Source organism: Suncus etruscus, chromosome 2 (assembly GCF_024139225.1).
Source record: "Suncus etruscus isolate mSunEtr1 chromosome 2, mSunEtr1.pri.cur, whole genome shotgun sequence".
In the NCBI taxonomy this organism is placed as follows: Eukaryota; Metazoa; Chordata; class Mammalia; order Eulipotyphla; family Soricidae; genus Suncus; species Suncus etruscus.
In genome coordinates, this window is record NC_064849.1 from 147,023,524 (window position 1) to 147,051,257 (window position 27,734).

Sequence of the window (27,734 nt, forward strand, 5' to 3'; positions counted from 1 at the left end):
TTGGTTCTATCCCTAGCATCCCTAATAGTCCCCCAAGCCACCAGGAGGTGCTGATCATTGGTCAGAGAGCTAGGAGCAAGTACTGAACACTGCCAGGTGTACCCTCACCCCCCACTAAAGAAAAAAAAAATGTAAAGGGGTGGAGGAAGTAAGAAGAGGAGGACAGGAGATAAATGCCTCTGTTATACTGTGGTATATCAGAGTATCTGGAGCACAGAACAAACAAACCTAAAGGCATTAGATTCAAACTCTTAAATCAAACCTAAAATGTGTCTGTCAGGGAGGCAGATATTGAGTGGAAGGGAAACTGGCAACACTGGTGGAGAGAAGTTAGTATTGGTGGTAGAATTGGTGGTGGAAAATTGTATGCCTGAAACTCAATCATAAATAACTTGTAAATCACTGTGCCTTAAAAATTTTAAGATAAAACATATCAATAGGGGCCGAGAAGGTGGCGCTAGAGGTAAGGTGTCTGCCTTGCAAGCGCTAGCGTAGGATGGACCCCGGCGTCCCATATGGTCCCCCCAAGCCAGGGGCTATTTCTGAGCGCATAGCCAGGGGTAACCCCTGAGTGTCAAATGGGTGTGGCCCAAAAACCAAAAAAAAAACCCAAAAACAACAACAACAACAAAAAAAAAACATATCAATAATTGTGGTCAAATTCCTATTAAAATCTAATAAAATCTGTAATTTTTTTTGCCAGTATTTTTCTCCTAGGTAAAAGCTTAAAGATCACTAAGTATATTAGCACAGCTATAAGCAGTTAAAGTATTGAGTCACAATAGAATGTAAATTCGTGAAATGCAAATAGTTCGTTGTGTCAGGAAGAATTTTAAGATTAAAAAAACTGCTCAAAGACAGTAGGATGAAAACATATAAGGAAGCTTTTCAAGATATTCTAGATATAAAAATTACCCACTTTTGCTGGTAAAACTCGGATATGAGACTTCTCATAATGATGCTCATAAAATTCAACTAGAATTGTTAACAGAAATGTTGGAAATAATCACACTTTGTAGAGGTTGTGATTTAAGCACAGCCATCATTTTAAATATAGTTACAGATATTTATTTATTAGAGATTATAAGGGAAATTTAAAATACATATTATGGACTAGAGCATTAGAACAGTGTGCACAGCACACATGTCTTGCTCTCCAAAAGTGATTCCAGAGTGCAGAACCAAGAGTAACCCCTAACATCGCAGGGTAGAGCCCAAAAACCTAAACTAAACTAAACTAAACTAAAATGCATGCCAAACTGAAGTTAATCATTTCACTCTGAAAGCTTGATTTTTTCAATATAATAAAGACCAAATTATAAATCAACTCATTTATTGAGTATATTTTATGTGCCATACTCTGATTAAGTCAGTGAACTTATAAAAATAATTATGTAATGTTTATATAAATATATAAGCATATAAATAAAATTTTATTTGTGGTAGGAAGTGGGGAAAGTGGCAGAAGAGGAAGAAAAATGTTTATATTGACTAAGTGCAGTGAAAAAAGTCAAAATAAGAAGTTAGGGCTCATGTATATGCTAAACCTGCATTTATAAACCCTTGGCATCAGTGGGCTACACAGGAATATTCCTGCCTATGCATGGCTTGATTATCTTTGGGCTGTTTCACTGAATTGGTTGCCCAGTTGCAGAGAATCACAGGTGAGCAAATGTACACACACACACACACACACACACACACACACACACACACACATTCTGAGTAATATCTAGGAGTTTTACAAGTAGTGAGTAGTAGGGAAACTCAGTATTTAAATTGGAAGACTATTTTTCCCTGTGAAAAAATATCATTTGAGCAGAGATTTGGAAGAAATATAATATATACATATATTGTATATGAAGGAGAGAACATTCCAGATCAATAGAAAAAATAGCTCTGAGTTTTATTCTGAGAATAGTAAGAGATCAAGAGATTGGAATTTGGAAAAATTGGTAGCAGAAGAAGAAAACTGTGAAAGATCTAATCAGATTTGCCTTCAAAGGACTGAGAGTCATTGGTTAGAGATGGGCAGGAAAATAGAGTTGATCTGGCATTTCAGTTAATTTTTCAAATTACTCTAACTTCTGACATGAACCTGTATAGAGCTAGGAAGTAGAAAGACTTGTTTAGGGAGTCTTATAATTATCTAGGCAGGAGATGATGATTCTACACATACTGGAAAGAAGTTCCTTAATTTTGTTGAAACTCTTTCCCATTTTAATATGGGAATAATAATGAGATATATGCATCAACATGTTTTAAGGATTGAATCACAGAACATGCTTAATCCATCTGGGCAAGAGTTTGTGGTGCTGATTCACTCACTAGATCATTTTCACTTTTATATACAGCCACAAACACATCGAAGACAATAACCCAATAAAAGCTTTTCCTTCCTTTTAAGAGTTAGTCTCTCACTGTCTCCTATCTTTGCCATCTATTATGTGCTTCACATTAATTACTTATTTCAGTACAGTTCTCTTTTCTGTGCCCACCTTTGTGATCATAGGTAAATTGATCCCCATTCTGTTGGGTGTGGAAATTTAATCCCTCAGTTCTGAGTCTCCTTAGTTTTTCTTGCACCCCACTCAGATTCTTGGGGTACTCAGCAAGTCATGTGGGAGGCAGCAGGGTCAGCTTTGGTCTATTCTCTATGGTCATTATTGACAGTTCTCACTGACTTTATGACTGTTAGATTACAGATCCATGGACAAAAAGTATTTCTCTTCCCTCAAAACCTGTGGTTCTGATTCCTGCTGCTCAGAATTTATTGCACAAAAACCTCAGGGCTTTGTGCCCCCCACCCACCCACCCAATGCACTCAGCTCCCAACTTCTCCACCTGCCTGGCTCTAACTGGTGTTGAGGCAATGTGGTGGGATTGCTAAAGGGAATAGCTGTTAACAATCTGGGCAAGGTTTGTTTCCCAATATTGAAAAAAGGACTGATTATATTCTTGAAGCTTCTGGAAATGTTTAATCTTTAATTTCAATAGAAAGATAAAGCCTGTATTATGGACTGCATAATGGTTATTTTGTTCCTCACTCTTAATTCTGTTACAGAATTAATGTTTCCATTTCCTTTCACATTCTTATGGTATAATGCACCACAATTAGGAAGATGAACTTGAGTAGTCAGAGAGATAGTTCAGTGCATAGTGTACTTGCCTTGCATGCAACTGCCATGAGTTCTAACTTCAGTGTTCAGATGATCCCCTGATTTCTGCCAGGAGTGATTCCTGATTGTAGAGCCAGGAGTAAGCCCTGAGCACTACTGGGTGTGCCCATAAGAAAACACAGGATGGACTGAGTTTTTTTGTGTAATGCACAAATGTTATTTCTTAGTGCATGGTATGAGGATCAAATTTAGCAGATTTAATTTATTGCTTGTTAAAAATTACAGTTCTTGTAAAATTGCTTCCTTTCCTCATGACTCTATCTGGTGCTGAGGTATTGCAGGTGTTGTGGCAGTCAGATGATTCACATTCTTGAGTCCCTGTCATTTGCTGTCAAGCTACTGTCAAGTGATCCTGTGCATTGACCTGGGGTTTATTTTCTGAGGTGCTGGGTACAAGCTATGGATACAGACTACGGCAATAAAACTTAAGAATGTGCTTGTCATGGAGGGCAGTTAGGGGATGGAAGGGAGCCTTGGGACACTGGTAGTGGAATTGGCTTTGGAACATTGTACAGATGAGATAACTCTATATCTTGGTGTTTTAATAATTTTTAAAAACTAATGTAAAATTAATTTTGTTTAAAATAACAAGAAATACATTTAAAAAATTGTGTAGATATGTGTGATACCCAGAATTCTGTTAACTGGCAATAACTGTGGAACTAAAAATTAGACTAGGTTGACCAGAGACAAGAGAGTTTGCAGTTGAAAATACCTGTTGATTGCTAAGATGCTGCTAAGTTACACAAACCACACAGATCTGTATAGTATCTAGGGAATGTCTACCTTTGGACATAATCTGGACCCTGGTCCCAGTTGGTAGTTTAGTGCACACATCCCAAGATTGACAAGAAGCGAATTTGGTTGGTCATGTGCCAGCAAGGAAGGATAGTAGCCAGTGGGCCCACTCCTAGCTCACTTTTATTAGAGAGGTCAGCAGGGAGCTTGCTGACAGAGAACCTGGTTTCTTTGCTAACGGTCTATTGGGAACTGGTAGGGCACAAGTATATATTTTGTCAAGAATAAGCAGTTTTCTTGGTTGCTCTCACACTTGGTTGGCTTACCACTTTACTAAAGATGAGGGACATGAATCATGTGATTCTTATAAAAGCCCAAAATTTAAGCCATTTGCATGTGACTTTTTGAAAAGCTAGTGGAGGTTGAGTACATGTATCATATTCTTCAACATAGTTTTCATTTCAGAGTTATTCAAACTGGAATACTTCCTCATTTCACCTCATCTCACATAGTTCAAAAACAACACATTTGCCAAGCATATATCTTGGCATTGTTATTTTCCTTAGGCTTTCAAAATGTCATTGTTAAAGTTTTCTCCAAGAACTGTTTCTGTAAATCACTTCCAGCATTTCTTATGTCTAATAGTAGCAAAAGAATTGCTGTTGCTTTATAGAATGAATAACATAATTAGACTAAGAACCTATCCCCAACTGCTTGGATGCAATTCTCTTTTCTGATTATGAGTTTATTGTATCTGCAACATATGGGAACATACTTGGTATATAAAATATTATACACATTGGTAAATACATTATTTGTGTTTTTCTACCTTTTCTCAAAAATCCAAAAGAATCTAAAAGACCATGTAATTACCATTTTCTTTAAATCTATTACTGGCAAAGAAATGATATAAAGGTTTCAATACAATGCTTAGTTGGTGTTGGAGGACAAAGAATTGGATTTTGTACACATCATTATGTCTGTAGTTATAGTGACATCACTTCTGTAACAGCTGAAGTAGCTAGAGAAACATATTTAGAAGCTTGGAGAAAGAGTGATTCCCGACTGTGAGTGTTGCCTGTGTGTGTTTTTTCCACTGTCCTGTCAACGAAACCTCTTGGGAGTGGGCCAAAAAGGACCCAGAAAAATAGCACTCCCAGAGGCTCCATCCGCTTCGTGGCCACGCACTCTTTCTACCCAATGAACCCCACCACAACATGCAGAAAAAAATCACACTACAAGCGGGAAAATGAGGAAACCTTGCAGGCAATCAACATGCACAGAGAATAAAGATGATAGCTTGATGACCTAAAAAACTTCGACCATCTAATTAATCTCTCAGACAAGGAGTTTAGAATAGCAATATGGAAGATGTTTGTAGAAATCAAAGAAAGCAATAGATCTATCTGAACAAAACTCAAAGACAGAAATCAGAAAACTCCAAACTGAAATAACATATTTGAAAAACATGGTAGCTGAACTGAAAAACTCAGTAGATGGCCTCGCCAGCAGGGTAAAAGCAGCTGAGGACAGAATCGGTGTGCTGGAAGATGAGATGCAGAAAAACTCAACACAGCAGAAGAAATTGGAAAAAAACCTTAAGACAAACGATCAGGCAATGGAAAAAGTACTCAAGGAATGTGAACAGATGAAAATAGAAGTCTTTGATAAACTCAACAGAAACAACATAAGAATCATTGGAGTCCCAGAGACCCAGGTAAGGAGATCTCCAGGAAGAATCAACTGTCAAAGACATTATCAAAGATATACTCCCAGAGTTAAAGACTACATGCAATCAAATCCTGCATGCCCGAAGAGTACCAGCTAAAAGAGACCCAAAGAAAAACACCCCAAGACACATTCTCATTACGATGACGAATCCCACAGATAGAGAGAGAATACTGAAAGCAGCAAGATCTAAAAGGGAAATTACATTCAAAGGAGCATCCCTAAGACTTACAGCAGACATGTCACAAGAAACTCTCAAGGCCAGAAGACAGTGGTGGGATATTGTGACAAGACTGAATAAAATGGATGCCTCACTGAGAATACTGCACCCTGCTCGACTCAAGTATACATAGCTTCATGGATAAACAACAGCTCAAAAACTTCACAGATAAAAAAAAACCAGCCTTAAAGAAAAAACTGACAGGTCTACGTTAAGACAAGAGAGATCAACAAATACAGCAAACTTATCTACAAAGATGACATTAAATCCTATGACAATCCTCTCCCTCAATGTCAGTGGACTAAATTCACCAATTAAAAGACACAGAGTGGCAAAATGGGTAAAAAAGATGAATCCAACCTTCTACTGCCTACAAGAAACACACCTAAATAGTCAGAACAAACATAGACTCAAAATCAAAGGCTGGAGGAAAATCATCCAATCAAACAATACACTTAAAAAAGCTGGGATGGCCATATATAATATCTGATGACACCAACTTTATACTCAGAAAAGTTGTAAGGGACAAAGATGGACACTATGTAATAATCAAGGGATATGTGCAACAGGAAGAAATCAGACTATTAAACATATGCACCCAATGAGAGACCAGAAAATTATCTAATACAATTACTGACAAATCTGAAAGAAGACATCAATAATAACACAATAATTGTGGGAGATCTCAGCACGGCCATGTCAACACTTGATAGGTCAACCAGACTGAAACTCAACAAAAACATACTAACCCTGAAAAGAGTAATGGAAGAAAGAGGACTAGTAAATATATATAGGACACTCCACTCCAAAAAACTTGGATACACATTCTTCTCCAATGTACATGGGTCATTCTCCAAGATAGACCATATGCTGACACATAAAACATACCTTCATAAAATCAAGAGGATAGAAATCTTGCAGGCTACCTTTGGTGACCACAAGGCTCTAAAATTAGATGTGAACTACAAAGCCACACAGAAAAAAAACTTTACCAATTGGAAATTAAACACCCTGCTTCTGAAGAACCAGTGGATCCAAGATGAAATCAAAGAGGAAATTAAGACTTTCCTGAAAACAAATGATAATGAAGACACAAGCTGCCAGAATCTATGGAATAAAGGAAACTCCCCAAAGTATTACACAAATTTAATGCTATCCCTCTAAAGACACCCATGACATTCTTCAAAGAAGTGGATCAAACATTTATGAAGTTCATCTGGAACAGTAAACACCCTCAAATAGCTAAAGCACTTCTAGGGAAAAGGAATATGGGAGGCATTACTTTCCCCAACTTTAAACTGTACTACAAAGCAATGGTTATCAACATGGTATTAGAATAAAGACAGACCCTAAGATCAGTGGAATAGGCTTGAGTTCTCAGACAATGTTCCCCAGATATACAAGCACCTAATTTTTGACAAAGGAGCAAGAAATCCTAAGTGGAGCAAGGAAAACCTCTTCAAAAAGTGGTGCTGTGCTGCAGAACTGGTTAGCCACTTGCAAAAAAAGCGAACATAGACCCCCAGTTAACATCTTCTACGAAGGTAAAATCCAAATGGATTAAAGACCTTGATATCAGACGTGATACCATAAGGTATATAGAAAACACGTAGGTAAAACACTCCATGACATTGAGACTAAAGGCATCTTCAAGGAGGAAACTGCACTTTCCAAGCAAGTGGAAGCAGAGATAAACAGATGGGAATACATTAAGCTGAGAAACTTCTGCACCTCAAAAGAAATAGTGCCCAGGATACAAGAGCCACCCACCAAGTGGGAGAAACTATTTACCAATCAGATAAGGGGCTACTCTCCAAAATATACAGGGCACTGACAGAACTTTACAAGAAAAAAACATCTAATCCCATCAAAAAATGGGGAGAAGATATGAACAGACACTTTGATAAAAAAGAAATACAAATGGCCAAAAGGCACATGAAAAAATGTTCCTCATCACTGACCACTAGGGAGATGCAAATCAAAACAACAATGAGATACCATCTCACACCACAGAGATTGGCACACATCACAAAGAATGAGAACAATTGGTGCTGGCAGGGATGTGGAGAGAAAGGAACTCTTATCCACTGCTGGTGGGAATGCTGTCTTGTCCAACCTCTATGGAAAGCGATATGGAGATTCCTCCATAAACTAGAAATTGAGCTCCCATACGATCCAGCTATACCACTCCTATGAATATACCCTAGGAACACAAGAATACAATACAAAAAACCCTTCCTCACACCTATGTTTATTGCAGCACTATTCAAAATAGCCAGGCTCTGGAAACAACCAAGATGCCCTTCACCAGATGAATCGCTAAAGAAACATGGTATATATACACAATGGAATATTATGCAGCTGTCAGGAGAGATGAAGTCATGACATTTTCCTATACATGGATGTACATGGAATCTATCATGCTGAGTGAAATAAGTTAGAGGGAGAGAGAGAGATGCAGAATAGTCTCACTCATCTATGGGTTTTAAGAAAAATAAAAGTCATCTTTGCAACAATTCTCAGAGACAATGAGTGTAGGACTGGAACTTCCAACTCACCACAAATGAAGCTCACCACAAAGAGTGGTGAGTGAAGCTATAGAAATAACTACACTGAGAACTACCATAATCATGTGAATGAATGAGGGAACTGGAAAGTCTGTCTGGAGTACAGGTGGGGGTGAGTGGGATGGAGGGAGATTTGGGACCTTGGTGGTAGGAATGTTGCACTGGTGAAGGGGGGTGTTCTTTACATGACTGAAACCTAATCACAATCATATTTGTAATCAAGATGTTTAAATAAATAAAAAAATACTAAAGAAGTGTAGGTCATATACATATTGTCATTTAATGGTTTATCATACAACTAAGAAATATAAGACACTTTAGAAGCAGCATCAATAGACTTGTTTAAATTTATATTCTAAAATATCTTGTCACTGAAAGGCATCTATTTTACAACACAGTGGCAAACAAATATAGTATAAGTTAACTGCCTGAATTTTTATTTTTTTTGTGACTGGTTATCTTACTTCCTATTAATAGATCCTGATTGGAGGCTCCTAGGTTATCATAAAAAAAAAGATGCTTGGAGAAAGGCTTTAAGATATAAATTGGTAGAAAAATAGAGCCCTGGAACTCATCCTCACCTCTGCAGCAGTCACAAATTCAAAGGGTCTTCAAAAGCCCATCTTCACATTCAAAGCATATGAATGAAGAACTAGATAAGAAATGGATTTTGTGACTAGGTTCCAAAGGAGGAGCATTTGCCTTGCCAAAGATCTTTCACACTCAAATTGATAAAAGACACTGTAGTAACCAGACAAAACACTGAATGGTTAGAAGTTTACTTCCCTTTAAGTCTACTGCTGTTAGGTTAAGTTCAGTTCTCTCAGTTGGTTAAATTTGATAGATCTCAATACAAGTGTATGTTAATATATGTGGTGATTCTAAAACTTTGACTTAAAGAAGTTATCACGTTACACTAATGTTTCTCTCATACAACACATTCACATAAATTTACTTATAGGCTTGAAAAGAAACCTGAGGTCCAAACTCTGCACAGAACAAGTTGAAATTTTAATCTTTAAAGGAAACTGCAGTTAATATGTAATGGTAGCAATTTGGAGAGGCTAAATATTGTTAATTTTTATCATATAATATTCCAATGTTTCAAACATTTTTCTTTGGATTTGGGTATACTTATTTTGCAAAGAAATTTGGCTTTGGAAATGTTTTTTTTCCAGAGATTTCTATAAAAGGTTTTTTAAATAATTGCTTGAAATTCTGTGCTTAAAATAACTTCCTAAAATAATAATTGATTAACTTAAAGTAATGGTACTTTAATAGTGATTTTTCTTTCAGTTTTGCCTCCGTTAGATGACCATCCTGCTATTCTTATTTCTGTCCAGTTTAAAAACAGAAAAAGTTAAGGTATTAAAATAAAGTTTCCTTGGATTTCTCTTTGTTTGTCTTGGGGTCACAATCAACAGCACTCAATACTTTCTTCTGGTTTTGTTGTGAGAGATTCTTTCTGGTGGTGCACAGGGGAGTATATCTGGTGCTGAGGATGGGACCTGGTTGGACACATACAAGACAAAGACTCTACCAGCTGTACTATACCTTAATCTCTCCTTTAAATTCTTTTCAGATTCTATATATAAATACTTCTAAAGGAACTAATAGTCTTACAAAGAATGATGGATTATTAGCCAAAAGATGAAAACTGAATGTCCAGAATCCAAAGAATAAATGAAATAAAAATATATGTAAAAATTAATAGTAGCCAGACAGTTATATTTACTTTATTAATGTTACTTTTTTAGATATTTGGATCACTAACAGATTATTGATTAATATGTCATAGTTTCTGGGTCAATTGCACAAGTTGTGCGGAGGTAGAATGCCATTCTGTGATGAAACTCGAACAAAGTCTGGAGTGGCAGAGATGGAAGAAGTTGAGCCAACAGAGAGCAGAAACATTTGAGAGGTAGTTAATTCAGTCAGTGCTTCCTTTCAAAGTCCATTTAAAGGCTCTCACTTGAATGTTTGGATATGGGTATAATGTTCTTGCAAATTTCTTATGCTGTGAAAGAAGTAAAGAAATAGTCCCTTTTGCTCTAGAACTTTGTGCTTTATCTCTCCCACTAGGACTCACTTGCCCCCCCCACCACTTAGAGGAGAATATTTATGTTCATATTCTCCTCTAAGTGAATATTTATATTTATTTGAAACTAGAATTGTCTACCATCGCCAATAGTCAGATATATTGCTAAAAAAGAAAATTATGGCAGATATCCTTAAGGAACACCCAACTATTCTCAACAAAATATCTGAGTCTAACAATATGTCAAAAGTATCATACACCTTGGTCATGTGAAATTCATTCTAATGATTGAAGAATGCTTCAGTATTTAAAAATAAATTAATGTAATATACCATATTAATGAAAGAAAAGACAAAAATCATATGATTATATTTTAGATACATGGGAAACTATTAAACGATTGCATATCCATTTGTGATAAAGAAAAGCTGAGAAAATAGTAATAGAGGAAACATTAATATAATGACTCCACAATGACTATTTCAAACAAATACACAACTAACAGAATTTTCAACATGTGAAGTCTTCCCTCTGAGATTATGTAGAAAGCATAGAGGTCAACTCTATTATTATTCAATATTGTTTGGAAGTCCTCATCATAGCAAACTGGCAAGTAAAAGAAATAAAAAATCTAATTGGGGCCGGGCGGTGGCGCTAAAGGTAAGGTGCCTGCCTTGCCTGCGCTAGCCTTGGACGGACTGCGGTTCGATCCCCGGTGTCCCATATGGTCCCCCGAGCCAGGAGCAACTTCTGAGCACATAGCCAGGAGTAACCCCTGAGCGTTACCGGGTGTGGCCCAAAAAAAAAAAAAAAATCTAATTGAAACTTAGACTATCACTGCTTGTGGATGGAATCATTTTATATATATAAACCTCTTAAGACATCACTGAAACTATCTTCCTGGAAACAATAAATCAAGATAGCAAAGTCACAAAGTTCTGAAATAAACATTTAGTTATATAAATTTACACACCGTTATGTAATTAATAAGCTAGAAAGATATTAAAATAGGGTTCTAAAACTTAAAGAACCTATGAACCAACTTTAACAAAAGATGTGAAGAAATTTTACTGTGAAAATGCTATCATTATTCAAAGATATAGGAAAAGACACCAGAAAATTTAAAAATATTACATTTCTGGATTGTAGTGGAAAAATTAACATTATAAAAACGATTGTTCTGGGGCCAGAGAGATAGCATGCAAGTAAAGCGTTTGCCTTTTATGCAGATGGTGGTGGTTCGAATCCGGCATTCCATATGGTCCCCCGAGCCTGCCAGGAGCAATTTCTGAGCTTAGAGCCAGGAGTAACCCCTGAGTGCTGCCAGGTTTGACGCAAAAGCCAAAAAAAAATATGATTGCTCTATGAAAACCATTATAGCTATCAATAAACATCCATAAAAATATAAATGGATTTTAAGGACTTAAAAGATTCATAGTTTACATAGAATCTTAATAACATAAATGCCCAAAGGTATTTATGTCATCTACAAAAGGAGAGCTTGTAGTTTTCCTTTCTATATGGTTTCCCTTGATATCTTTTTCTTGCTTATTTTTATGGCATGTACTTCCTGTTACTTTATAGAATAGAAGTGGCAAAAGTGAGTAATTTTGTCTTGTGTGAGATGTAGAGAAAAGTTCTTCTAGTTTCCCATTGAGTATAATGTTAGCCATAGGCTTGTGGTAAATGGCGTCTATTTATATAGAAGACGATTTTTCAACCACTGTGCTGTGGAAACTAGTGTGCTATGAAATATTATCTGGTGTGCGTGGGAAAAAATTCCAATTTCCTCTGTAAACATGCGGCTTCAGCTCACAAATAATCATTAGATTGGTCTATGTGTGAGCCTATAAATGGCTCCAGTGTCACTATTACACTGACAGGAAAAGATAATTCAGTAGATCTCCAATGCACAGAAGAGCGCCAATGAATCTGAACTCTGGAGGATTATTGTGGACACAGCACAGAAGACCACTGAATGATGGATCTGGAGAAGACATGAGCAGAAGAGCACTTACTGATGAATCTGGATGGAGACATGTGTAGAAGAGTGCTGTGTGTGATGGACAGCGGCTATCTGGAGGAGACAAGCACAGTAAGTACTGAGTGACAGTGAGACAGGAGCAGATACTGCAGTGATGAACAAGATTTTGAAAAGGAAAGAACTGATTTTCACCAGAGATGCAAAGAAACCAAATCCACTGTGCGCGGTGTGTGGTGAAAAGCTATCTAACAATACTATGGTTCCAAGTAAACTTAAACGCCATCTCCAAATGAAACACCCTTCGCTTCAAAACAAGATTGTGGACTTTTTTGTTCGGCTGCGTGAAAACACGGAGAAATAGGCAACTTTCCTGAGAAAAACCATAAAGGTAAATGAAAGAGCTCTTAAAGCTAGCTATCAAGTTGCTGAACTTAGAGCCAAGTCAAAAAGTTGCACACTGAGGCAGAGATATTAATACTTCCACTTGCATAGCTATAATAGAGAGATGCTTGGACGTGAAGCAGCTAAGGAAAGAGCTAAAGTTCCTCTCTCGGACAACACAATTTCCAGTCATATAAATGACATGTCTGCAGATATTGAAAGTGTGGTTTTGGAAAAGATCGTATCAGTGAGAAATTAGCATTGCAACTTGACAAGTCTACTGATATCAGTGGACATGCTCAACTCTTGGCCAATGTGCATTTTGTGGATGATGATGCAATTAGACAAAACTTATTTTTTGCAAGGTGTTGCCAGAAAACAAAACAGGAGAAGAAATATTTTGGGTCACATCAGAGTACCTTGAACAAGGAGGACTTAAGTGGGAAAACTGCACAAGTGTCTGCACCGATGGAACGGCAGCCACGGCGGGTTGCACCAAAGGTTTTGTAAGCAGAGTGAAGAAAAAAATCCAGATGTGATTATTATACATTGGGTTTTTTTACACCTCACAGCCAAGACTTTACCAGCAGATCTAGTTCCTGTATTGGATGATGTTGTGCGCAAAGTCAGAACCTGTGAAAAGTTGCATTTTTGCAGTTTTGTGTGAGGAGATGGGAGTGAAACATAAAATCTTGCTGTTTCATACAGAGGTCCAATGGTTGTCGCTTGGCAAGGTCTTGGTGCGTGTATATGAGCTGCAGGAGAAACTTAAAGTGTCTGACTAATGAGAGATTAATTTATGCACAACTGCTTGCAAGTGATGAGTGTTGTGAAAGGCTTGCATACCTGGCAGATATTTTTCATCATCTGAATGAACTGAAAACATGAATGCAAGGTAGAAATGAAAACCTGCGGGGCCGGCGAGGTGGCACTAGAGGTAAGGTATCTGCCTTGCAAGCGCTAGCCAAAGAAAGATCGCGACAGCGGGTTGGATCCCCTGGCATCCCATATGGTTTCCCCAAGCCAGGGGAAATTTCTGAGCACTTAGCCAGGAGTAACCCCTGAGGATCAAACGGGTGTGGCCTGAAAAAACAAAAAAAAAAAAAAGAAATGAAAACCTGCTTACAAATACAGATAAAATTAATGGATTCCATCCAAAGGTGCAACTCTGGCATCAACACGTGGAATGTGGCAATCTCGAAATGTTCACACTCACCAAGCAATGGCAAGGTGTTTGCATTGCTGCACTGTGTGAGATAATAGTTAAACATTTAAAAACTCTGGAGGAGAAGTTGTCATTTTAATTCTCTTCAGTCTCCACTGAATGCCTTGACTGGATTAGGTACCCTTATAGCTCAGTATCAGTTGATGAAAATGATAGGACTTTACAGGAGCAGGAGGAGCTAACTGAACTGAGACAAAATCGTGGTTTCAAGCTAAGATTTCCTGATCTACATCTGGACAGTTTTTAGTTGGATACTTCGAAGGAGTTTCCTGTTCTGGCAAACAGAGCTATTTTGTCATTGCTCCCATTTTCCACCACATATCTGTGTGAGATGAACTTTTCAAGCCTAATTGCTATAAAAACTAAAGACAGTCAGAGAAAGAGAGAGAGAGAGAGAGAGAGAGAGAGAGAGAGAGAGAGAGCTATTGACGAAGAGCTACGTGTGTGTGTCTTTCTTTTATTCCTGCCAGAATATCAGCTTTGTGTTCAGCCAAATAGGCCCAAGGGTCGAACTGAGTAAATAAACAGAAATATGAACAATTATAAAATATTTTATTATTTCATAATAAAGTATTTATAAAATAATTTCTTTGTGTTTATTTGATTTCTATTCAAGAAAATTAATTTATATATAGTCAACATAGGCCCAAAGTTAATTTTTTTTTAACATTTTATAATGGTAGTGTGCCTTGTGATTTTTTTCATGAAAAAAGTGTGCCTCTGCACAAAAGGTTGAAAAACACTGATATAGAGGAAAGTTCCTTCAGTTCCCATCTGGTAGAGAGTTTTTATCATGAATAAGTACTGGACCTTATCGAAGTCTTTCTTTGCATCTATTGCTATGTTTATATTATTAATTATTATATGGTTATATTGCTATGGTTTTTTATTTTCTTTTGTTGATATGACTTGTGTATGTAGCATCCTTATATCTCTGGAATGAATCCTACTTAGTCATGGTGTATGAATTTCTTGATGAGTTAGTGGATTTTATTTGATAGTATTTTGTTGAAGATGTTTGCATTTGTGTTCATCAAGGATTTCGTTCTGGGGCTGGACTGGTGGTGCAAGTGGTAAGGCGTTTGCCTTGCCTGTGCTAGCCTAGGACAAACTACAATTCATTCCCCTGGCATCCCGTATGGTCCACCAGGCCAGGAGCAATCATATAGCCAGGAGTAACCCCTGAGCATCACTGGTGTGGCCCAAAAAAATAAAAAAAAGAAATTTCAGCCTGTAATTCTCTTTGTGTCTCTGTCTCTGTGTATTTGTGGTGTGTGTGTGTGTGTGTGTGTGTGTGTGTGTGTGTGTGCTGTCTCTACTTTTGTTATTAGGGTGATGTTAGCTTCATAGAAACTGGGAGTATTTCTGTTTCTTCAATTTCCTGGAAGAACTTGAAAAGGTTTGGCAGTGGGTCCTCTTTAAAGATTTGAAAACATTCACTTGTGGAACTATCTGGACCTTAGCTTTTATTTTGGGGAAGACTTTTGATTTCCATTTCAGTTTTCTCAATAGTGAAAGGTCTGTTCAGGTGTTCCACATCATCTTGGTTCAACCTTGGGACGTTATGGGAATTTATATATTTTTTCATGAATTTATATATTTTTTCCAGAGTCTCTTGTTTTGGGCATAAAGATTCTTAAAGTGATTTATGATTACTCTTTAAATTTCTTTAGTATCTGTAGTGACATTCCCCCTTTTATTTCTGATTTGATTTATTTAGTTTATCTCTTTCTTTGAGAATATTGCTAGGGGATTATAAATTTATATATATTTTTTCAAAGAATCAACTCTTTCATTCATTGATTTTTTTTGGATGTCCAGTTCATTAATTTCTGCTCTAAGTTTTATTATTGCCTTCTTCCTACCTTCTTTCAGATCATTTTTTGGTCATTTTCCAGTATCACAAGCAATGCCATATTATCTATGGTGGCTTTTTTTTTTCTTTCCTGATGAACAGTTTATAAAGCTATAAATTTTCCTCTTAGATTCACTTTTGCTGTATCCCACAATTTCTGCTAATCTATTTCTTCATTCACATTTGTTTCTAGGAATCTTTTGATTTCCTCTTTGATTTTTCTCTGTATTCCCATTTGTTCAGAGTAAGCTGATTTTTAGGTTTTAAAGTTATTTCTACATTTCTGTTTGTAATTTACTTCTGTTTTCAGAGCATCGTGGTCTGAGAAGATAGTGGATACAATTTCTATACTTTCGGTTTTGTGAAGGGTTGTTTTATTGCCTAAAAAGTGGTCTAACTTGGAGCATGTCCTCCCATGTGCATTGTATAAGAATGTATAATCAGGGACCAGAGCAATAGCACAGTGGTAGAGCATTTGTCTTGCATGCAGCTGACCTGGGAGAGACTCACATATGATTCCTGGCCTCCCAAATTATGCCCCATTCCTACCAGGAGTGATTTCTGAGCTCAGAACCAGGAATAACCCCTTAGCACACTGGGTGTGGCCCCCCAAACAATAACAAATAATATAATGTATATATTCAGCCTTTTTATTATAAAACCCTATATATAAAAAACCATGAAATATAGGATCTATCTACCTACCTGCCTGCCTACCTACCTACCTACCTACCTACCTGTCTGTCTGTCTGTCTGTCTGTCTGTCTGTCTGTCTGTCTGTCTGTCTGTCTGTCTGTCTGTCTGTCTGTCTGTCTATCTATCTATCTATCTATCTATCTATCTATCTATCTATCTATCTATCTATCTATCTATCTATCTATCTATCTATCTATCTATCTATCCTAAGCTGCTCTTTTCCATTTCTTCCTTCAAAATCAATTTATCCTTGTTGAATTTTAGCCTAATTGGTCTATCAACATGACAGAGTGGTTTTGAAGTCTCCCACTACTATTGTGTTGCTATTTGATTTTCAGTTGTTTTAAGTATTTTTGCTGTCCCCTCATTGGGCTCATATATATGCATATAGGAGTGTGATTTCTTCCTAATGTATATAACACTCGATTATTAAGAAATAACTGTCTCTGTCTCTTATAACCTTTTAAAGCCTGAGCTGTTCTTTATTTGTGAAGTTATGTATCCTTACTTGGGAACTGAGTGAAAGTCTATCTGGGTGCAGTATTTTTGGTGAGGCATTCATTTCATTGCGTTTTTTCTTTCTTTCTTTCTTTCTTTCTTTCTTTCTTTCTTTCTTTCTTTCTTTCTTTCTTTCTTTCTTTCTTTCTTTCTTTCTTTCTTTCTTCTTTCTTTCTTTCTTTCTTTCTTTCTTTCTTTCTTTCTTTCTTTCTTTCTTTCTTTCTTTCTTTCTTTCTTTCTTTCTTTCTTTCTTTCTTTCTTTCTTTCTTCTTTCTTTCTTTCTTTTTTTTTTTTAACTATATCCGACCACTGTCTTTGGGCCTGAATGTTGCTTGTGATAAATCTGCTGTAAATCTTGTTTGCTTCTTTGTATGTAATTTCTCTTTATGTTCTTGCTCCTCCAGAATTCTGTCTTTATCTGTAGTTTTTATCATTATGACAAGAATGTGCCATAGAATGCTTTTATTTGGACCTCTTTTAGCAGGTACTCCTTAGGCATCCAGAATGTGGAGACAAGCATTTTTTTAGCTCTGTGAATTTCACAGTAATAATATCTTTGACTGTTACTTCTTGATATTGGTTTTCTTCCTTGCCCTCTAGGACCCTTATGATTCTTATGTTGTATCTGTTAAATTTATCCCATAGATCTATAGTTTGTTCACTTATTTTGAGAATATTTTCCATTTTATTTTTATTTAAGACTCTTTTTCAGTTTCTTCTATTGAGTAGAGGTGTTATGCAGTTCAACTTCCAGCTCACTGATTCTGTCCTCAGCAGTTATTCTGCTGGTGAGGCTTTCGAGTAAATTTATCATTTCACCTACCAGGTCTTTCAATCCTGATATTTCTCATTTCTACTCTCAATTCCTCTTGAGTCTTGTTGGCTGTCCATTTCATAGTTTCTTTGAGTTCTTTGAACAGCTTTAGTATTTTCTCTCTTTAGCCCTGATCAGATAGGCTATAGGTAGCTGATGTTGAGTCTTCATTTCAGAACTATCATCTTCATTCACTAGGTGTGGTGGAGTTCTGCATTGTTTTCTCATTGAAACCTTTATAATGTGGTCGTGTTTTTTAATGTATTGTAGTGGCACTCCTTAACTAGAAGAAATGTGCAGCTGCAGAGTGACACAGAATGTTTATGCACTTTTCTGGTCTCAGCTCAGTTCAGTTCATAATTTTTTAAATAATTTTATTGTGCCCAAAGTGAATCACAAATCTTTCACTGGAACAGTAATATTTAATATATATGGTAACAAAAAAATCAGGGCCATTCCCACCACCAGTGTTGTTCTCCCTCCACCTTTATTCCCAGCATGCATCCCATATCTCCCTCTCTTGCCCCCACCCCCAGTCTCCTAGTATTAGCTGCTCCTCTCTGTGTATAGCTTGTTGTAGATTGGGTATAGATTCTGTTGTCATTGACTTTGGGTTTGGTGTTTGAGTCTAATCATTTCTTATTTCCACTCAATGTTCATATGACTGTTTGATCTTGGTACCCTCCATTTATTGTCCTCAATTTATGAGGTAGAACAAGATGATTTATGTTATGTGGTTCTGTTAAAAAAAAAAAAAACAAAATAAAAACAACAGCCTACAGCTCCTCCCATTGTAGTAGGTCAACAGTCCTTATTTCCTACCAGTCACCCACTTGCCTCTACTTCTCATTTTTAGTAAATACTGAAATAAGTAAAGCTAAACTTATTTTAATGGATAACTGAACATATTATTAGTATGCAAATTATGTATATTATTTTATATTATATATATTATTTTATATTATTTTATATTATATATATTATAATAATATTATATTATTATATTATATTATATATTATATATATTATATATAATATATTATAAAATTATATAAATTATATAAAATTATATAAAAATTATATAAGTGCCTACACTATAAAATTATATGAAAATTATATAAAAATTATATAAGTGCCTACACTATAAAATTATGTATATTATTTTATATTATATATGTTATATTTATATACATATTTATATATATTATTTTATATTATATATATTATTTAATATTATATTATTATTATCTATTTGCTATATAGAACTTTTCTAACTTTTGTTATTATTATATTTCTTCAACCTTAAGTGCCTACACTATAAAATGGAGGCAATGTTCTCTATTATTTGTGTTATTTAGGGAAAAGATTAAATAATGTTTGCAAGACATTTAGCACAGTACTTGGCACATAATAACCATTCATTAAATGGTAATTATTATTAATATTATGACTATTACTGTTAAAAATATATCAGTTCTATTGGCTCTGTCCCAGATAAAAAAAGCTTTGGTTTTAGCTTTGGTTTTAATTGACTCACAGTGTTTCTAAGAGAAAAAATTACTTTTTAAAGAAGAAAAAAACAAGGACAAATAAAAACAAGTTGCTGGGGCTAAAGTGATAGCACAGTAAGGAGAGTGTTTGCCTTGCATGTAGCCAACTCAGCTTTGAACCCTGGCATCTCATGTTGTCCCTTTAATATAGGCATGACTCCTGAGTGCAGAGACGGAAGTAGCCCCTCAGCACCTCCAAGTATGACCTAAAATCAAAAAAACATTTTTGAATCGGCATTAAGTTAAATTCAGTAACTGTCTTTTACAGAATGATGTTCTCAAATATCTCCCCACCATATGGATAACAGATACCCAAAAAAGTCTACTTACAAGAGATAAATTAAGATGTATATTGATATTTTTAGACAAGCCATAACATTTTTATAATAATTGTTATTTCATGAATTGAATTATTTTAAGTTCATTAGCTTATTCAGTAGCTTATGTATAGTCTTAGTGACTTCTCTTAGCTTCTCCTTGCTTCAGATCCCGAGTAATAGTAACTTCTTTTTAATTGTATGTGTTTGCTTATTTTGATTTTTAGCTGTAGTAAGCAAACAAGATGCTTATTATTCTGACAGTAACATGTAGCAAGAGTAGATTCATGGCCAGTTTTATATATAATGCCAGACACAAGAATACCCTAAAGACAGGACACGTTCAGAATGTGCCACTTGAAGACTATAAATTTGTTGATAAACTTTTGTATTTTCACTATGGCAACTATTAAAAATGTATAATTATAAAAAAACTTGTCCAGACCTGTTTATGACACATTTGGTAGTTGCCGAACACTCTTGGTTACATTAAACAACTCTCTGAAGTGCATAAAAACATTTGGAGGCATATTAAGGTTTTTTTTCTTTTTGGGAGGTCTGTCCTCTGGTGCTAGAGACCACCAGGGCTATATCCTGAGATACTCCAGAAGTCTTGCAGTGATGTTGATTCTCTGCCTTAAAGGCATGCCTTCCAGCCATTTGAGTTATCAACATTGCTCAAAAGGCAAATGCATTTATCATTTCAGCATCTTTCCTTTTGATTCTATGTGTTCCTATAATATCCCAAGTATAAAATGTGCATTCAGTGACCCCTGGAAAAAAACTTAGTTTTACTGTTTTATGTTTTTGTATTGGAGATATATCTAGTGATATTCTGGGATTATATCTGTCTCTAAACCTTGAAGGATCATTCTTGTGGGATGCTTGGGATCGAACTGGAGTTGCTTGATACAAACCCAGTGCCCTAACTGCTGTTCTGTCTCTACACTCTGAAAATTGTCTGTCTAAGTGAACAAATAGAAAGCATCTCTTAATTAACACAAGAGGCTGCTATTGTCTCCCTATATTACTCCAGTACTCTTGAGTCACGATGTCACCTAGTCTGGGGGTCACAGATCTAGTCTATGGGGGGGGGAGAAAATGAGTGAATCTGTAAAGTCAGTGGATATAGTTGTTATGTTAAGAAAAAGCTTAATAGGAGTATTTTATGCCTAAAATTTTGCCAGATTGTTAGACAACTTTAAATGTTCCATCAAATCGCTTTTAAAAAGTGCACAGATATGCTGTTAAAATTAAATGGAAGTGAGTTTGTCACAGTTAGTCATGTTAGGAAATGTCATTGGATTTGTGATTACCATGATTATTGGCACTGCTATATGGAGAGCAAACAAAGTCACCCAATACTGTTCATGAACATTGATATAAATTTCTTATTTCAGTTTTAGCAATACAAAATAATAATACAATGGCCATATACAATTTCAAAGCAAAGGAAAATGAGTAATATAGAAAGACTATATGTAAGTCCACAACTAATAGCATACTCAATGTTGAAATGCTGAACATTTTTACGAATAAGGCAAGAATGTCCACTTTCATCATTTTCTTTTATGTCCCCATCTTTCTCCTCCCCCAACCCTACTTGTCTGCTAAACAGTCATTTTATTTCTCTTACTCACTACCATGCCACTCTCTCCACTGGATAGATTCATTAGGAAAATTTAAGTGAGGACATAGAGCCCTAAGTGAGAAACTAGAAGAACTTGGACTAGTGAATTTATAGAGGATCTTCCATCCTCAAAAGATGAATGTATGTTCTCTAGTGCACATGGAACATTATGGCATTTCACATTTTAATACATAAGTCTTTTTTATAGAAAGATTAATGTCTTTAATCACCTTTTATATAACTGAATAATCATTTTATTTAATATAATTTTAGTAGTAATATCTAGGGCAGACAGCAGGAAAAATACAAAGCATCCAATTCACAGAGGAATAATATATCTGTGTATATGTACATATGAATACTGTGAAGCTATCATATAAGACAAACTTTTGCTTTTTATTGCAACTCTGATGAATCATGTATAGTTACTAGAGATAGTATGTTAAGTGAAATAAGCTAGAAGGAGAAGGAAAAATACTGGTTGCTTTCTCTCATGTGATATATAAAGAAATGAAGCAAGGGAACAATCTAATGCCAATGAGAACAATCCCTGTTAACAGAATTAAATTTACCAAAACATAGTAACTACTTTATGGAGAGATGGATAATACGTGATCTGGAGACAGTGAGATATTTTTGGTACTTTGGTGGTGGGTGTGGTGAACAAACTATAAATATCATACCTAACCTACAAATGTCAATACTATTGTAAATCATGTTATTGAAGTTTAAAAAATGAATTAAAATAAGATGGAAAAAATGTTCTAATTAAAAAGCCAATACAAATAATTGTAGCTGGTCTATATAGTAATGAACTACCTGAAGGGAAATTTAGCAAAAGGCCCCTATTGCATGGAAATAACAAAATACATATGAATAAATTTAACCAGTAACGTTAAAGACCTATATATTAAAAACATAATACATAGATGAAAGAAAATTAGACAGGACACTGTAATTTAAAACTGTGCCCTGTTTATAAAGTGAAATCATTGATACTATCAAATTTAGAAAAATATTTTTGTTGTGTACAGAAACAGTGTGATGCCTAAAAACAATTATGTGCATTTTTCACAGAACAAATAGTTCTAATATGTATATGGTACTACCTAAATATTTGATTAACTAAACAATCTTCAGAAAGAACATACTGAACATCACTTACCCTGATTTCAAAATACGTTACAAAGCTCAAGTGATAAATAAGAAAGATTTGGCACAATAATACAGATCTGCTTACTGTCCAGAAAATAAAATTAGGGAATTTAAATAGAAATTGATGTGAATCCTTTATGAAATATGATGTTTTCAACAAAAGGCTATTTATGTTAGTCAGTGTATAGAGAAAATTTTTGGAATGTAAATCTTTGTTCAATTTTTTGAAATAGAATACTTAGTTTTCTGTTTATATTAGAACAATGAATATTTAAAAAATAATAAAATACCAATTCTATATCAGCAAATACATTAACTATATATACATATTAAAATATATACATATTCTCATATATCATTCCTATAGTGATCACCACAAACACATAGATAAGTTACAAATAAATGGAGAAACTGTTTATATAACATGAGAACAAGAGTTGATATGTTACTGTCATTTTATGCAAATTGGGGTTCAACACTAATTGAAAGTGTCAGCTAACTTTTAAAAATCCAATTACCTATTTAAAAAATTGATATAAAAATGAAAAGGTCATGGAAGAGATAAAAAATAACTTTGAAAATGAATAAAGTACAAACACTAAAAACAAGACGTAAAGGAATAATTTAAGAAAATGGTAATGAAAATATTGAATATCTATATTTATATCTATATTTTGCAAGCAAAATATTTTACATCATAATTTGTATCACACTAAAAACAATTTGAAATTAAAAATAATATGAAATTATCAAACCTAAAACAACTAAACTTTTTTTTTTTTTTTTTTTTTGGTTTTTGGGCCACACACCGGTGCTCAGGGGTTACTCCTGGCTGTCTGCTCAGAAATAGCTCCTGGCAGGCACGGGGGACCATATGGGACACCGGGATTCGAACCAACCACCTTTGGTCCTGGATCGGCTGCTTGCAAGGCAAACGTTGCCGTGCTATCTCTCCGGGCCCCATCTATTATTTATTGATTAAATACTATTTATTACACTGAGTAAAACAATGATTCAATTTTAGTAGAGGTTAGTCTTGTAAGTTGTATTATCAATGATTTAGCAAGTAACATGATAAGTAAATTGTAAACTATGTGGGAAGGGCATTTTTTTTAAAAGAAAGAAAAGTAGATTGGTGACTGAATCATGTGTATGAGAAGGGGGAAAAGGAGAGGTGTGATATTAAATAGTGAAGTAAATTGAAGACTACCTTTGAATAATAGCTTAGAGCATTTGAAATAGAATTCCAAGAATTAAAGTAATCATAGGATTTGAAATTTGATTTGTTCATTTTATGTATTTTATTTCCCATCAAGAAGATGCATGTGATGGCAAAGTAGCTTTTTCTTATCATTTTTTTCTCTAGTATCTTCAACAAAAATTATTTCTACTCGACTTTCTTTTTTTCTGCTTAGCCAATATTAGTGTATTTCATGGAATTTTTGCCCACCAGAGATAATAACAAAGTTTACTTTGAATAATTTACTCTGGAAGGCCCAAAGCAACAAAGTCCAAATTATGTTGCATAATTTCATATGCTCATTATTTCCTAGAAATATAATAACATGTATTATCATTTCTAGAATGAAATGGTCATGCCAGTTTGTGGAAAAAATCATATTATTCTTTGTATGAAGTTAATAAGATTCAGCTTAAAAAAACATGTTATTTTCTTAATGTTCTTGACACTAGCATGATTTAATAATTAAAAATTATGTTTCTTATAGGTTGTGTTTTTGGCATCTGCATATGCAAGTATCCAACTGACAAATGAGAGCTGTTCAGCTGTGGCTGCTGTTACACATTATCTGTATCTTTGCCAGTTCAGCTGGATGCTTATTCAGGTTGGTACTTTAATCTTTCTCTTCACATTTTCCAGTGTGTATAAGGGTAATGATCTTCATTTCTAAAATTTTGGGCAATGAAATGTAAATAATTCTATATGTCAGTCACTATAATCCTAGGAGAGCCATGCAAGAGAATCTTATAAATTGTGCAACATTAGTGAGTCTAGTGTGTTTGAGGAAATGACCAAAAATTTAGTATGGTTAGAAATAAGGGAGTGGTAGGATTTGTAGCTTAGGATGTGGACTCTGGAAGAGACAATAAGAAAATTGAACTTTCTCCCCCTAGAGGAAGTTATAAAATTATTTTGAGGAAGGGAGTGGCATGGTAAGATTTTGATTTTACAAAGATTTCCCCACTTACAGTCATTTGGGGACAGGAAATAGTTGGCAGGGGAGTCAATTAAATAGCTTTAGTTGTCTTCCAGAAAGAGAACATGGTAATAAAAACTTCTGTAAAAGTAGAAGGAAGTGAGGCACTTTTGAATTCTTTTTAAACTGTTTTATGAATAAAAGTTATGAATAATACAGGCCAAAGTGATAGCTCTGAGCTTTAAGTGCCTGACGTACATACAACCAACCCTTGTTTAGTCCCAAGCACCACATTTGGCCTTCCGAGCACAACCAAGAGTGATTCTTAAGCAGAGTCAGGGATAAGCCTTGAGCACCACTGGGTGTGGCTCAAAAACAAACCAAAAGCAAGCAAATCAATTATAAATAATGCAAAAAATAGAAAAAGGATATTACCTAAGTTTCTGCATAAGTGGGTGGGGGGATAGTATCTTGTACTTATATAACAATAATTGGTGATTGGAGCAAAGATAAGCTTTGAGAGAGGCTGAGCATGAAATACTTTTTATGAGAGCATGGAGAAGTAGGATGCACAGAACTAAAAGAAGCTCTAAGATGTTATAAAATAAATTAGTAACGAGTTGACTTATGGGAAAGTGGAGACCTTCCTTTTGGAGAAATCACCTGAAGTAAGAAATGAGGCTTTAGATGTCTTAACATATATCCTCTAAGGAACTAGAACTTTCTGGAAGAAATTTAAACCCTTTTGACTACAAGTCCAACATCTCTTTGTCATATGCTCATTTGCTTGATAAAGATTATAATGACAGAGTTGGAACTACTTTAGTAATACTAATGTTACTAAATGACTTGACTAAAATGATCCTTAGATAATATTTTCAACACAATTGTGTTGTTAAGACTTCTATGTGATAGAAATAATTTTTAAGTGTTTCTTAGTTTTCATGTGAACTGTTTTATAGAAAGACATGTACACTGACATTTGCATTTTCTTTTTAATAGTTAAATAAGGATTCTCACTGTGTAGCAGGACTGAAAGAGAAATAATACCAAGAATACCAAACTCAAAAAGAGGTATTTTCCGAAGTGCTGTAATAATAGTCAATTTCAATAAAGGAAGGAGAAGAGAGTTGAATTATTCAGTTACCATAAATAGTTAGAACAATTAGACACCTGAATCTGGCTTTGAATTCTGTCTCTACCTGTTTAGAATCTTAAAATTTAATCTTTCTTTAAATTTAATCAGTTACTGACACTTTCAAGTTTTGCTTCTAGAGTTTGATATAGGATAATAATTCCCAATTATTGAATTATTATCCAGTAATTATGGAAAATTTGTGGAGTTCTAAAGGTCAAAATCATATTACAGGGATTAAAGTTTGCTCCTTGTACACTGCCAATCCAAGTTTGTTCCCCGGCAGTGTATGGATTCCTGAGCACTATAGGGACTGATTCTCCCTGAACACAGAGTGAGGGATAAACTGTGGCCTTTGCTGCCATGATAGCCTATAAACAAAAAAGACAAGGAAAAATTATGGTAGTCTCTTTCCCCAAAAAATTATTTAGAAAATCACAAAACCATATAAAATTAAAAATTATGTTATAATTAAAATGACAACTTCGATTATCTGACTTTAAAATTCTTAAATGGCTTAGCTAGGCTGAACTTTTTTGTTTTGGGATCACACCTGGCAATAGTCAGGGATTACTCTTGGCTTTGTGCTCAGGAATTACTCCTGAAGGAACATAGAGGACCATGAGATGCCAGAGATTGAACCCAGATCAGTCACATGCTAGGCAGGTGCCTTAGCTGCCATATTATTCTTTCAATCTCTAAGCTAAAATTTTGATTTTGGTTAGTATATACTTATATTATTTCCCTAAATTTAGGTCCCATGGGGTGTTTTGAATATCTTATCTATGCTCTTTACCTAATCTTTTTTTAATTAATGACTTCCATTAAAACACAGGAAACTGGTATATTTGATATACAGATTATATAAAGTTAGAGGAATAGCTGAAACAAGATGCTTTAATAAAGAGTATAGGTAGAATCGATACAGAAAAATCATAGTATAGACTGAAGTCTAAAGTAAAAAAAGACAATCTAATGAGCATAAAATTGATATTTTAATTTAAAACAAAATTAGTAGAAACTAAATATTTCCAGATTGCTTAGAATTTAGAAACTACAAATATATACAAAATAATACAGGATCCAGAAAGATGATACTGGAATAATTTACCTTATTATCATGTAGCCAACCTGGATTTGCTCTTCAGCGCTCCATATGGACCCTTGAGCACCTCCCAGAGTACTTCTGGGCACAGAGATAGAAGTTAATCATTGACTATTGCTGATGTGGTCACAAAACAAAACAAAATTAAAACAGACCTAGACTGCATTAATAATAAGAAGGCAACTGTCTTGGGTTTCTGTAACCTCTTTCATGCATCAAACAACAGTACGAACTATAAACTAACCAATGAGAACTCAGGCATAAGTCCTATAAGAAATAGTGAGGTAGTTGTATGAAAATACAAGAGATTTAAGGAGATAGTATGGTTATCTATAAATATTGATGGCCCTACTATGGGAAATAGTGGTCTATTTAGATCCATTTAGAAGAACCAGCATAAACTGGTCAAAAGTTGGAAAAAATGGATTTCTATTAAAACTTTCGTAGTAGGGGCCAAAGCAATAGCACAGCAGGTAGGGTGCCCACCTTGCACATGACTAGCCCAGTTTAGATCTCCAGTAACTTGTATGGTCTCTCTTGCCCTTTAGAAAGTGATTTTAGGTACAGTCAGGAGGATACCCTGAGCACAGTTAGGTGTGGCCCACAAACAAAACAAAACTAAACAGAAAGTACTTTCATAGTCAATAATGCACTGTCAAAGTTGAAGAGGCAATTTCTAAAAGTAGATATTCTCAAATTACTGAAATAAATTCAGATGGGAAAAATATCAACTATTAAAAATGCTTGATATGTTCTTCCAGTT

At 35.0% G+C, this 27,734-nt stretch overlaps 1 protein-coding gene across 1 annotated transcript in view; it reads left to right on the forward strand.

Annotated features, from left to right (window-relative positions):
• Positions 1-27,734, forward strand: part of ADGRV1 (adhesion G protein-coupled receptor V1) — a 322,278-nt gene that overhangs the window by 282,483 nt on the left and 12,061 nt on the right. Inside the window, 1 exon segment of the mRNA XM_049769107.1 lies at positions 24,303-24,419. Within this exon segment, the coding sequence (XP_049625064.1) occupies positions 24,303-24,419 (117 nt within the window).